General features: G+C 61.3%; 1 protein-coding gene across 1 annotated transcript; it reads right to left on the bottom strand.

Moving 5' to 3' along the window:
- Positions 1 to 2,674: 2,674 nt before the first annotated feature.
- On the bottom strand, positions 2,675 to 13,871 carry LOC119112371 (endoplasmic reticulum metallopeptidase 1). The gene is made up of 17 exons (XM_037236532.1): positions 13,727 to 13,871; positions 13,141 to 13,212; positions 12,541 to 12,694; positions 11,717 to 11,844; positions 10,212 to 10,343; positions 9,656 to 9,776; positions 9,000 to 9,154; positions 8,004 to 8,145; positions 7,418 to 7,538; positions 6,943 to 7,042; positions 6,478 to 6,661; positions 5,984 to 6,168; positions 5,377 to 5,532; positions 4,831 to 5,036; positions 4,206 to 4,318; positions 3,513 to 3,688; positions 2,675 to 2,929 (listed from the first exon to the last, which is right to left on the bottom strand). Exons 3-17 carry the CDS (start codon positions 12,671 to 12,673, stop codon positions 2,759 to 2,761), a joined length of 2,223 nt encoding a protein of 740 aa, XP_037092427.1. The 5' UTR covers positions 12,674 to 12,694; positions 13,141 to 13,212; positions 13,727 to 13,871; the 3' UTR covers positions 2,675 to 2,758.
- Between the last annotated feature and the right edge of the window lie 41 nt (positions 13,872 to 13,912).

The raw sequence follows: 13,912 nt of genomic DNA, 5'->3' as shown, positions 1-13,912 counted from the left end.
CCAAGTCGACACCACTGCGCAAAAAGATCAGAAAATAATCGGTGTGCGATGGCCAGCTTTTACCTTCGCTTTTTTTTAGCATTCCAGCCAACAGCATTGGAGAGAGGGGGCAAGCGCAGGAGCCTGCGGGCTGGTCAGCCACCGTACAACGCGCGGCCCACTCCGAGTGACAGCGACTGGGTCACATTGATGACCCTGGTCACAGTGGTGACGCCAGTCACAGCTGTGACTCGAGTCATAATGACGTTCGCCGTCACGGCGGTCGAAGTCATCCTGCGAGTTCACACATCTGAAGTCAGCGCTCGAGCGCTGGGGCGCGCGGCGCGTGTCTTCGATCCAAGGACAGGCAAAAAAACAAAAACAAAAAAACAAAACAAACAAAAACAGCAGAAAACACGAGGATCGTCTGATAGCGTGTGTATTGATACCATACGTGCCTGACAGAGAGCCTAACGCAGAACACAGGAAATGGCAGATGCTCAATAATGGAATAACATACACGTATACGGTAATCACGGAATCCTATTCACCAGCAGAAATGCACGTATGGACATTGAACAGATTTACACAACAAAGAACAAGTGCAGTGCGGGAGCCCTTGTGCAAAAAAGAACGTGGAATAACCTGGTCATAACTAGCGGTGGTTGAGCAATTGCGCCAAAAAATTATTGCCAGCGATCAAACGACAGACTTTCACAGCCCTATGCATGCGAATATCTGTTCCAATTGGCTAAAAGTAGGCACAATACTATAAACCCAGTGCCGTTCTCAGGACGTGCCTAAAGACTGAGCGAGTGCCGCCACTAATGTTTGGCAATGCTTTCCTGAAATGACGAAATATCTGCAAATGATCGCGTGTGCGTGGCAGATGGTAGGTGGTGATCACATGGCGATCACGTGGTGATCACAGCTCAGTGATTTCTGCACGTAGTGTTTGAGTGTAGCTCGTGCAAACACCAGCCCCTGGCAGCCAGAACAGCGTGCATTGTAGGACCCGTGATCGCTATACACATCGAGGGGTAGCGATGAAAAACGGCGGATACAACCACACAAACGGCTGATACCGCGAGGGAAATACGAGAACATGTAATTGGGAAGATTACTTTGATCTACGGATCATGAGCAGCTTTATTTGCCAGGGACAACAAATATCAACCTGTCGGCCATTCCACCGCCACCTGCCCGAGCCTGCTCCCCCGTCCACTCGCTTTCCGGAAATCCAAACGCGGCAACTTTGCATAAAATATCCCGCACCAAGCGCTGGTGTTTGCTGTGTCTAAAAAAGAGCGCCACACATTACCTGAGTGGAGTGAACGAATGCGCACATCGACAAGCAACAAAACATTTGACTAGCTGTGTACCTACTAGCCCGAACAGAATACTAACAGCATGGAGTATGGAAAACCCGGCGCCAGTCCCACCACATATGTCTCATCTCATTTCTCCACAGGTGAAGTCAGCTGCCACTGGGCTCGACGGACCACAATGCGTCGCGATCCTCCCAAAGCTGCCCGGCCCCACCCTCCGCGGCCTGCGACATCCTGCCGCTGCACGAGCTGGTCGCCGCCGTCCACGCGACGACGTCACCCGGCCTCCCACCGAGCCCCTCCAGCACCGCAGCGATGCTGGCGATCAACTGCAGCAGCCAGAACCCCCGCACCAGACCGCCGGACGACATCTGACCGCGTCCAGCACCGTAGCGAGACAGGCGATCAACTGCAGAAGCCAAGACACCCGCACCAGACCGCCAGACGACATCTGACCGCGTCCAGCACCGCAGCGAGGCTGGCGACCAACTGCGGCAGCCAGGACCCCCGTACCAGACCGCTAGACGAGATCTGACCACGTCTGGCACCGAACACAGCCGCAGGCGGCCCAGCACTGACTAAACCCTGACCGCCTCCAGAAGTGAACACTAATCAGCAGGACAGAGGTGACTAAAAATTGGTCGCCCACAGCGCCAATCGGTGACTAAAACTTGGCCGCCTACAGCGCCAATCGGTGACTAAAACTCGGCCGCCTCCAGTACAGGACGGCGCTGTGCAGCCGTAGTGTCTATTCCCTCCCCCAGCGCATCAAACACTAAGCGTCCCAGCGGTAACTGTACCAAACTCCAGTGCCGTACAGTGCCAGGCAGTCCGGAGATGACTACGTCCTGGTCGTCTATACTACCGAATGGTGCCTACAGCCCGGCCACCTCCCATGCTGAACAGTGGAGGAACAGTGGGTGTGAACGGTGGGGAAGAACTGGGTGGTCCGACTATATCTCGCCCCCAACAGCGCCGAGCGGTGTCGGTCGGCCCAACGGTGACTACATTCTGACCTCCACCAGCGCCGAGCGGTGTCGGTCGGTCCAACGGTGACTACATTCTGACCCCCACCAGCACTGGGCGGTGTCGGTCGGTCCAACGGTGACTACATTCTGACCTCCACCAGCACTGGGCGGTGTCGGTCGGTCCAACGGTGACTACATTCTGACCCCCACCAGCACTGGGCGGTGTCGGTCGGTCCAACGGTGACTACATTCTGACCTCCACCAGCACTGAGCGGTGTCGGTCGGTCCAACGGTGACTACATTCTGACCTCCACCAGCACTGAGCGGTGTCGGTCGGTCCAACGGTGGCTACCCACCAGCACTGAGCGATACCAGATCGGTGACTACCTCCCTCCCCTCCCCCCCCCCCCCCTACCTGCACTGAGCGATACCAGGCGGTCCAGCGGGGACTGCACGCCGACTGCCTGCAGTACAGGGCGAGAACTACACCCGGATGGCATCCAGGGAGGAGGCGAAGCCGATGTGAACGGTCCAGTCGGGCAGCCGGCCGAGAATGGCCAGCAGCGGCGCGCCGGTGCGGCCGGCGCCGTGGATGTGGTGGCCGTTGATGACGCCGTCCAGCAGGTAGTCATCGGCGGCGTGCTCGGCAGACACCTGTCCATCACGAGCCATTCGAAGGCGGGTTAGACTCGGCGTCAGACCGAACACAACACCGGCTGGCTATGACCGCGCTCCTCTGACAGAGCCCACAGCCGGCTAGCGCACCGGTGAGATATATGTGTAGAAAGTTAACATTATAAATGATGCAAAAACAAGAAGAAACGGAACGCCGGGCATGTGCACATCGATACAGAATGACGGGCTGCTACGAGTGTTATGTCAGTTGGCATGGTCTGGAGCTGATGATCACGTTACTATGTGACGTCACAGTAATCACGTCACTGCATGACGCGTGACACGCCACGGTATTATCTAAAAGCTGAGTGCTAAAATAACCTTTATCAGAACTTTAACTATGCAAGTAATGGCACAGATCTGTGCGCGCACCGTGACGAATTATGATTTAGCGATACTGGTACGGGATACTTGAAATTGACACACTGGCAATGTGAAACTGCGGCTCCCGAGGAACACGCACGAAAAGCACGCACTGAACAGCGGTCACGATACTGGTGACCCAATCAAAGCCCGCCAGCACAGCTCAGCCATGGCTCACGCCGCCGGCCTGTCTGCTGACCTTGAGGTCGACCCACACGATCCAGGGCGCGCTGCTCTTGCCCCAGGAGTAGTAGAGGAAGTAGGTGGGGCGTCCCTGGAACTCCATGCCGGCGAGCGGCACGCCGTCGGCCTTGTTCCAGCGCAGCAGCTCGACACCGGGCCGCGGCGACAGCTGCATGGTCATGTGGTCCGGGCCTGTCCGGCCCACCGGGCGCCGGCGTTACACGGCCGTCCGTCCACTAGATGCAGCTCGCACGGCGCCCGCCTCGGCTGACCAACAAGGTGGGCGTGCTAGAGGCGGACACGGACGCCAAGCGCACCACGCGTGACCTCAGAACGATCAGAAATAAAGGTGCAAAGAGCCCATTGACGGGCGATGTTTTCTCCGAACCGAAATGAAAACAAACTGCAACAATGTACGAAATGAAACATTCAAACAAGCCTATTCAATCCCTTTATATTTGAACACGAAATATGTCAGCAAACTCACAAAGCAGTCTCAAAAACGCGAGGGCCATCCAAAACCAACCCCCAACGCGCGTCTCTACTGACTTCCTCCTGGAACTTAATCCCGCAGTTGGCCTCGCACCAGCTCGTGGCACGCAGTTCCCACCAGCGGCCAACGGCGTCGGCCCGTCCCAGTGCGATCTGCGACGAACCGGCCACGCGGCGCGCCGCCGGGGCGCCGTCCGCGCCCGGCCGGCCATCTCACCGGTGACGTTGAAGTGGACGCGGCGCAGGCCGTCCGGCCGTCTCTCCACGGTCGTGCTGTACACCAGCGGCACGCTGAACTCCGGCACCGGGCCCGGGATGTAGTGATTGGCGCTGTAACCACGGGCGCGCCGCTGGCTCAGGCCGGCGAGGACGCGACGCCGTCCGATACGAGCCGATCAGCCCACCGCAGAGGCGGAGCCGGATCAGCCCACCGCACAGTCGTGAGCACTGGTTACCGGCACTTTGGTGTTGAAAACTGTTCTTTTCGCGAAGTAGTGAAATCACTGCTTTTGGGAAGAAGGCAAACAAGTCGTCTCTGGGCGTACTGTCCTGGGCATGGCTCTTTCCCTGTTTAAGCGGAAAGCAAGAAACTCTCCAACATCCGGCGCTAACATTGTGCGACAACTCACACCCGAGAGCAGAGCTAAAACTTCAGGCCAGAACGGTCGGAACTATCCAAGCACCTCTCATGACAGACCCGCTCCCTAAAAAAGCCACATCCGCTAATCCCGACGCGACGACAAATAATTCCAGCAGCTGGGCGCCTGTGAGCCCGCGCTGAGCGCGACGCTCCAGTGCAGACACCGCAGGCGTGCCCCAGCACGTGGCGGGGGGCTCCTCACTAGACACGTCGCCTGAACGGGTAGTAGTAGGGCAGGCCGCAGTACAGCTCGCGCTCGCAGTCGTCGGCCGTGTTGGCGGCTGTGGCCAGCTCGGGCAGGGCCTCCAGCAGCGAGGTCGGGCTGTTGCGGTCCAGGTTAACCAGCAGGAAGCCAGAGTCGTGGTGGCGCACCTGACCGGCCTGGTCGCGGAACGTTCGCTCGATGTGCTGTCGGAGCGGAGCGGTGACGTCACACACACGACCCGGACCTGCACGGGGAGAGGGAGACGGCGCACACGAGACCCCGCTAGAGTGGGTGACGGGAGAGAGCTGGGGCGCAAAACACTGGTGTGCTTTCACATTCAGATGGGGTGGCACCGTTTCAAAACTAGCGAGTTGTTGAAGTACCATGGCGGAGTTCCGAACTGAACGGACGGACTCGTGCGACGGAACACTCTGGGGCGATCCAGCGTCTGAGCCGGTACGCCGGCATCCGCCGACTCCACGCCGCGGTCGGCCCCACCGGCCGCTTCACCGGCGCCCAGCCCGCCTCGGCGGGGTGGCTGACCTGGAACCAGACGCGCTGGGCGCGGATGTGGGGCCGTTCGGCGCTGTACGGGAAGCCGGCCGGCGTGAGTGTCACCAGTGCAAACGAAGCCAGCGCCAGCAGCAGCAGCAGCCGTGACAGTCGCCGGTGGCAGCTCACCAGCGACATCAGCGTTATCTGACGGCCAGCATCGGTCAGCGGCGCGGTCAGCACCAGCTCACCAGTGACATCAGCGTTATCTGACGGCCAGCATCGGTCAGCGCCGCCGCCAGCACCAGCTCACCAGCGACATCAGCGTCATCTGACGGCCAGCGCCGGTCAGCGTCGCCGCCAGCACCAACTCACCAGCGACTGCAGCGTCATCTGACGGCCAGCGCCAGTCAGCGGCACGGCCAGCAGCAGCTTAACACGTCCGGGGTCGGATTCCGCACCACACAGACTGCACGGAGCCTAGCGAGGCTGTCCGGTTGAAACACTGTGACGTTATGCACACTTACGTGCGCTGGTTAACAATGCATGCGGGTACCCCCACACATAAATCCCACGTGTTAGCCACAGAGACGGCGCCCGACGCTCTGCCCTGATATGGAATGACGCGACCGTGGTGAGAGGTGGTGACGAATCGCACCGCGTAGAAGGTCCCTATGATGGTGAAGGCGGCCATGAGCAGACCGATCAGCAGCTCCGGGTTGACGGAGTTGCCAGCGCGCCCCATGATCGGGATGAAGAGCTCCGTGCTGATGACGACGAAGTGAAAGAGCAGCGCCACCGGCAGCAGCTGGCTCAGCACGTACACGGCCAGGTGGACCGCGCCTGCCGGCCGCAGTCAGGTAAAGCTCAGGGCGTGTCCGCCATGTCGTGACTGATCAATCAAGGTTGCCTGTGCCTGGCAGCTCAGCTGTACGAGTTAGCGGAGCAGCTGCCCAGGGAAGCGCGCACAACCACACAGCTTAGGACCGAGTGTGTCATAGGGCTCCAAGTGTCATGACAGGCGAGTCCACTGACACCACCCGTTTTGTCGCGCTTGGGACCCGGCAAACACACAACGGAGACAACAGCGACAGTGCGGCATCGCAGACCAGCACAGCCCAGCCCCGTGGCGGAGGCGCGCGGAAGACTCGCCTGAAGTAACGCCAGCAAGCCGCTCGGCCACGACGCTGCGCAACACGGTCGGGAAGACGAGGAAGAGCATGAACAGCACCGACGAGTAGACCCGCAACGCGGCCAGCGCTGACATGGCCAGCAGCAGCAGAGCGCGCTGGGACTCGTACTGCAGCGCCTCCAGCCGCCACGGCTGACGCGCCACCTGACGGGCGGCGGCAGGACAGCGGTCTCCAGGCGGCAGTGGCCTCCAGAATCGGGTCACGGCTCGGCGAGTCACGCTCACGGCTTATGCCGCTGGGCGTGAGCTGACGCACGTGTCCAAAGTAAAAACTGCGACCAGGAAACGCACTAACACACTTCTTGAATGAAGCAGCCGGCAGGCCACGGACACCATGACAACGGCGACGCACAGCAGACCGCCGTCATGACACGCGGCTCAGCGCCGTCCCGGCCGGGGCGACAGCAGACGGGAAGGCGCCTCACCTCGGGGAAGAGCCAGCCGGACACGCCCTGCTGCACCGTGATGAGCGTTCCCAGGATGGAGGAGACGTACAGGCCCAGGATCCAGCCCCTGGCCGAGTACCTGCCGGCGGTGGAGCTGGTCAGTCACGGGTACGCACCACGTCGGCGCACAGCGTCGCGGCAACGCGTCTGGGTCACGCGTCGACACGCCAACGATGCAGCGATGCCTCGGCTTCAACAGCGCGCGTGACTCAGCTGTGTAGACTCGCACTCGGCTTCAACAGCGCGCGTGGTTCGGCTGTGTAGACCCGCACTAGACTTCGACAGCGCGCGTGGCTCGGCTGTGTAGACCCGTGCTAGACCTCAACAGCGCGCGTGGCTCGGCTGTGTAGACCCAAAGACAACCCACAGACGACCGGCTATACTGAGCCTCGCCGTATCGCCGCCCCCAGGCCGCGGCTCGCGGAGGGTCGGGCAGGGCGCGAGTCTGACGCACCATGACATGGTGGCGTTCCAGCAGTCGAGGCCGACGGCGATCAGGGCGACCACAGCCGCGGCCGCCGCCCACGAGAACAGCTGCACGCCGCAGGAGAGCAGCAGCTGTCGGACGCTCAGGCCTGGGCATACACACGGCGCCGGCGGATCACCAGACGCGGCGGGGCACAGACGCAGCACAAGGGTGTGGCGTCGTGGGGCCGTGGCGGCTGTCAGTGATGGAGACGTTCAGATGGGACCTGGCGGACAGCCGTGTCAGGCTATACAAGGGCAACCCGTGTTGCATGGGGATCGGTGTTCTGGTATGAGTTCAGAGACGAAACACCAATCGAAGGCTAGCGCCGACACGACGACACCACCGGTCAAATCTTATCGAAACGGCACTAACCAAACAAAACCAACCACATTACGTGACTCAGTTGTCTTCAGATTTCTAAACAAATAACACTACAGCACCATTTATCATACCGCAACGCACGCACTACACTGACAGGGCTGTCAATGTCCCATAGATTACAGTAGACGCAATTCCAGCTCGTCGCGCATCGACCCCGCAGCACCATCGACAGAGACTATCGGCGGCTGACCTTTTGACTTGAGCGAGCCGAAGATGGTGACCCCGGCGACCCCGGCCACCACGCAGCAGATGACTTCACTCAACCAGTCGGGGTACACCAGCATGAACAGACCCAGCACGTCCATAAACACCATGGTGCCCACTTCTTGTTTCTGAAACGGCACGGGCATAATCGATGTGGAACGAGGGTGGACATCTGAGCGTCGCAGTGCCACGTGTAATCAAGGCAGTGAAATGTGCCAGGCAACGACTACTTCTCTCGCAGCGCGCTTTCTAATATCCTAATCTCAGCACAGCGAAACAACACAAACATGACCAAAGTTCATCACAAAGCAATGCTAATCCAGGCCATTTGACAGACCTGTTCTAAGCAAATATAAAAACAACTTTCCGCACTGAGCGATTCAATCTGAACGGCACATCAACATGCCACGGAATCGTCAGTAAAAGACCGCAGCATCTTCAAGAATCCGAAGAGTAAACAACCCCTCAGTCAACTACTTGAGCCGCCGCACCCTTCCGCGACAGTGCTAAACAAACAAACGTTAACAAACTCGGCCCTGCAAGCCAATGCTCTCCACACCGTCCACGTCAGCCCCCAGGCCGGGCCCGCGCCAGTGCCCGCCCCCGGGCCCGGGTCCCGCGCCAGTGCCCGCCCCCGGGCCCGTGTCCCGCACCAGTGCCCGCCCCCGGGCCCGGGCCCCGCACCAGTACTAGCCCCCGAGCCCAGGCCCGCGCCAGTGCCCGCCCCCGGGCCCCGGGTCCCGCGCCAGTGCCCGCCCCCGGGCCCGGGCCCCGCGCCAGTGCCCGCCCCCGGGCCCGGGCCCCGCACCAGTACTAGCCCCCGAGCCCGGGCCCCGCGCCAGTGCCCGCCCCCAGGCCGGGCCCCTCGCCAGTACTAGCCCCCGAGCCCGGGGCCCGCGCCAGTGCCCGTTCCCGAGCCGGGGCCCCGCGCCAGTACCCGCTCCGGGCCCGGGCCCCGCAGCCCCCCCCCCCCCCCACTGACGTGGGCGTCCACCATGTCGTCGCCGGTGGCCAGCCGAAGCAGGATCGCCTCGACGTTCTCGCCGGCGCGCTGCACGCTGCCCGCCGTGATCTGGCGCTCGTCGTCGTACGGCGTGTGGTAGACGTAGCCGTTCCGGATGAAGGCCGTGTCCAGGCCTGCGGCACGCGGCGGAGGTGGTGCGAGCGGCAGCGGGACCGGCCGCGCGGGTCAGCACAAAAGGTGCCGGGCTGGGGTCAGGGGGCGGGGGGAGGGGCACCGGGATCATAATCGGGCGGCTGGGATGACGTCTGCGAAGATATTGTCGGCTTGATTTAGGGTTTACATCCCGGGGCAGGCTGATGGCGCGGAAGCGATCTTTCGAACAATGTGCCTTAAAGTTAACCGCTCTCCATCAAAGTGAAAGAGCAGGGCAGGCGATATTTATATTTAATGCAGATATTCCACAGATATTTAAACGGATATGCAATAACAGCAGGCGCAGGCCTTTTGCTTTTCTCTGTTCAAAGGCCCAGTCACTTCGCCACACACAATATGCCCAAGTCATCAAGTCACACGCCAAATTCAAACACACGAACATGGGCAACGAAAAGTGTAAACACGCCGCTCAAAGCCGTGACCTGGACACCCATCACCCACTCCCGACTCATGTCGCGCACCTGGGATGTGGCCGTAGTCTCTGAAGATGCGGAAGTCCGTGTCGGAAGGAATGATGCCTGACTGGAACACCTCCTGACCGATGATGTGGGCGAACGGGTGCGGCACCGACTCTGCGTATGCCTGGACGCACACAGAACGAGTCACTCGCAGCCGCTCCACAGATGGGTATGGGGGCGTATGGATGGAGTTCTACCTACCCGAAATCTTGCCGAGCATTCGGCGAATAAGATCGCAACGCTGAACTTGGCCTGTCGGCGACCTCTGGCTGTGTGGCTCCAATTCACTGCTCAATCAGTGAAAGGTCAATGCGATCGACTGAAGGCAATAAGGGACTCGACCATGCAACAGCACTGTTGGAGAGAGATGCAAACAAGCAACATTCACTCGAGAACTTGAACAGAGCGCGTTCACCATGGGTCATCACGTGACATCCAATCGATCCAGTGAACAATTCCAGCCATTACCCTGAGCAGTCAGGGGCATGGCTGTATCAGGCCTCCTCATAGTCAGGGGTATCCAGGCCTCGCTTAGAAGCCTACCCATCGGCCCGTTTACCTTGACGAGCCAGGGATGCCCGGGCCCCGTCTGAAACACCAGCTCCCGGCCGCCAGCGCCGCACGCCTCAAGGTTGACGTGCGCGCGCACCGACCGTGCCCAGCGGTGCTGTGTGATGAAGCCGTGCGCCGCCTGCCGGCACAAGCCGCGGTCACAGCCTCCTCGTGGCGGCGACAGGCGGCGACGGCCGCGGGACGGTACGCAGGCACGGTCACAGCCTCCTTGTGGCGGCGACAAGGCGGCGACGGCCGCGGGACGGTACGCAGGCAACGGTCACAGCCTCCGTGTGGCGGCGACAGGCGGCGACGGGCCGCGGACGGTACGCAGGCACGGTCACAGCCTCCGTGTGGCGACGACAGGCGGCGACGGCCGCGGGACGGTACGCAGGACACGGTCACAACAGCCTCCTCGTGGCGGCGACAGGCGGCGACGGCCGCGGGACGGTACGCAGGCACGGCCACAGCCTCCTTGTGGCGGCGACAGGCGGCGACGGGCCGCGGGACGGTACGCAGGCACGGTCACAGCCTCCGTGTGGCGGCGACAGGCGGCGACGGCCGCGGGACGGTACGCAGGCACGGTCACAGCCTCCGTGTGGCGACGACAGGCGGCGACGGCCGCGGGACGGTACGCAAGCACGGTCACAGCCTCCGTGTGGCGGCGACAGGCGGCGACGGCCGCGGGACGGTACGCAGGCACGGGCCACAGCCTCCGTGTGGCGGCGACAGGCGGCGACGGTCGCGGGACGGTACGCAGGCACGGCCACAGCCTCCGTGTGGCGGCGACAGGCGCGACGGCCGCGGGACGGTACGCAAGCACGGTCACAGCCTCCGTGTGGCGGCGACAGGCGGCGACGGCCGCGGGACGGTACGCAGGCACGGTCACAGCCTCCGTGTGGCGGCGACAGGCGGCGACGGCCGCGGGACGGTACGCAGGCACGGTCACAGCCTCCGTGTGGCGGCGACAGGCGGCAACGGTCGCGGGACGGTACGCAGGCACGGTCACAGCCTCCGTGTGGCGGCGACAGGCGGCGACGGCCGCGGGACGGTACGCAGACGATACGTGCTGGGAGACGGTGGGACTCCCGGGTGCGATCGGCGCCAAGGGCGCGACGGCGGAAGCTGCGTGAGTTCGACCCCGATGTGATCGTCAGCGAGCCAGCGTGGTGCTCGGGGACGGCGGTGTACGTTGTCAGGACTGGCCGAAGCGCCTCTGTCAAACGTCCCCATTCCGCTGTCGCCACGTGAATCTATTGAGGACTGTACAGTTTCGAGTAGACACTTTGCACGGGCGGCTGAGCTCACTCCGATCACCGGAGGTGTGCCTCGGTATCAGACAAGCTATGAGACAAACCCACTCATCAGCGCTCGCATTCAGTACTACACCCGTTGCCTTAATCAATCGCGTTGTCTTAAGCCGCAGCAGAGAGACAGTCCGCGCAGCTCAGTCCACCTCAAGCCTCTGTGAGCTGACTGCCTGCCCCGGTCGCTCCACGGGGCTCGCCGCACCTGCAGCATGTTCTCCTCTGCGCCATTGAAGAGGAAGACGATGCTGTGGCGCAGCCGGACGCGACTCTGCGAGATCCGCCGCATCACCTCCATCATCACGGCGCAGCTGATGCCGTCATCGCTGGCACCTGAGGAGGCGGTCGACGGTCACGCGGCGATCGGCAGGCGAGTGCTGCTCGCCACAATCAGCCGCGACTCGACACTTGGAGAGGGGGCGGACGGGGGTTCTCACAGCGCGCGTTGCGCCCCGAGATAGGGTGGTTGAAATATTGCACAATCCAAGGCGCATCCCGTGTCTTCTGGGAGCAGCCGACTGCTCTCCCCCAATCAGAAGTGTTGAACTTAATTATGAAGTAAAATGCGAAATAACTTACGCGTTGACCGACATGTCTCTCGACGGATATTTGTTTCAGCCACACATGGTCTTGTATTTTGTTACCTTTGTCGAAAAAGCAAGCGTAACCAGTGATAACTCGGTGCAATGCACCCAAAAGGTGTCATGGGATCTTTGAAACCCGATGCTACATTCCAGCATACAACTTACAGTCACAAGCCAACATTTCTTACAGCGATCGACTGACATCTACCCAGAGATAAAAAATAGGAGAAGGTGGGCACTGGACTTGGACAAGAAGTCACATCCCATTACCTATCAAGCTCATTGCCTCTCAACTCCCACAACACTGCAACCAACGCGGGACACCCGTTGGGTGCCAAGTTGGGTACAGTATGCACCCACTCTAACGCTCGGAGGGCGCTGCCATCCACGGCCACCCTCCAACCGAGCCGGGCAGGCGGGCCGGGGCCGCCCGGGCGGCAGTCACCTGGGCTGCCGATGGCCGTGTCGAAGTGGCAGTTGACCAGCAGGCTGTGGTTGGAGCCGGCCGCCGGCCCCAGCCGCGCCACGATGTTCTGCACGTTGGCGTACTCGCTCGTCACGCCATCCAGGCTCCGCATCTTGAACGAGCCGGAAACCACCTGGCGGCGGGGGCGGCGCGTCAGCCGACCAGGCGGGGATACCGGGTCTGCGGCTGGTGGCCGGTCAGTGCGGCGCCGCCCGCACGACAGAGGCCATGGACCTCTGCAGCGGCGCCGACGCCAGGTCTGTGGCTGGTGGCCGGTCAGTGCGGCGCCGCCCGCACGACAGAGGCCATAGACCTCTGCAGCGGCGCCGACGCGTCACCGCTAGACCAGTTGCGACGCGCTGATACAGGGTGGGTATGAAAACTCTCGAACAGCACGTATTTGCTATGCAATAACATCGCAGCATGGCCACGTGCTTGTCATCTCTTGTAACGCTGTGCCCTGACACAACAAACTATCTGTCACTTAAATAAATGCAGAATGCATTCAGCAAAGATCACTTGAGCCTCCGGGGTCAGCGGCCACGTCATGGGTACTACGACGCTTCTATGCCTTCCCACCTGATGATCTATCTCTAGCTGGTGGTGGCTACGGACTGATTTCTTTATCTCTGCTAGATCCTCCAGCAGAATCTGTCAGCAGAGACCGAACAACTTAAAGTAGAATTCTGTGCAACTAAGCGAACAAGTTGGCACTAACGAATGACATGCGACAAAAGCAAAGCCACAGTAACCTACAAGGCCCACAAGTGAGGTCCAGTGTTACGGTTGGTCATGACAACGCAAGGAGCGGCGATCACAGAGGTGCCAGTCGCACGCGCTACATTTCCGAACAAATCTCACAAAATGAAGACAGGGCTAAAGGCCATCCATCATCTGTTTTGCATATCAGAAATCAGATCCGGGTAGACCACGCAAAATCTCCTTCGCCCTGATAACGACCGCCAAGCCCGTGCCTACATGGCCCACCGGTCGCTCTACCGCCCGTCCCTGGTGTACCCTGTCTCCACGACCAGCACGTCCCCATCATCATGACGTCCGTACCTGGACGGCCAGCCTGTCGTTCTCTCACACGTCCCTGGCGTACCGTTCCCTGTCTCCGTGACCAACACGTCACCATCACCACGCCACACCTTGACATCCGTACCTGAACGGCCAGCCGGTCGTTCTCGTCGGAGCCGCAGATACGCGGCCCCAGCGCCACCAGGCGGCGTAGGTAGCGGCGCGCGCTGGCCTCCAGCGGGCCGGCCGCCGGCAGCCGCACCTCCACCTGGTGCACGGCCAGGTAGAGCGCGGCGGCCAGCGCCACCAGCAGCAGCGGCAGTGACCAGCC

The sequence above is a fragment of the Pollicipes pollicipes genome, unplaced genomic scaffold (assembly GCF_011947565.3).
Source record: "Pollicipes pollicipes isolate AB1234 unplaced genomic scaffold, Ppol_2.1 Scaffold_7261;HRSCAF=8764_pilon_pilon_pilon, whole genome shotgun sequence".
In the NCBI taxonomy this organism is placed as follows: domain Eukaryota; kingdom Metazoa; phylum Arthropoda; class Thecostraca; order Pollicipedomorpha; family Pollicipedidae; genus Pollicipes; species Pollicipes pollicipes.
Note: the sequence above shows the minus strand (reverse complement) of the source record. Positions and strands in the feature narration are given on the sequence as shown.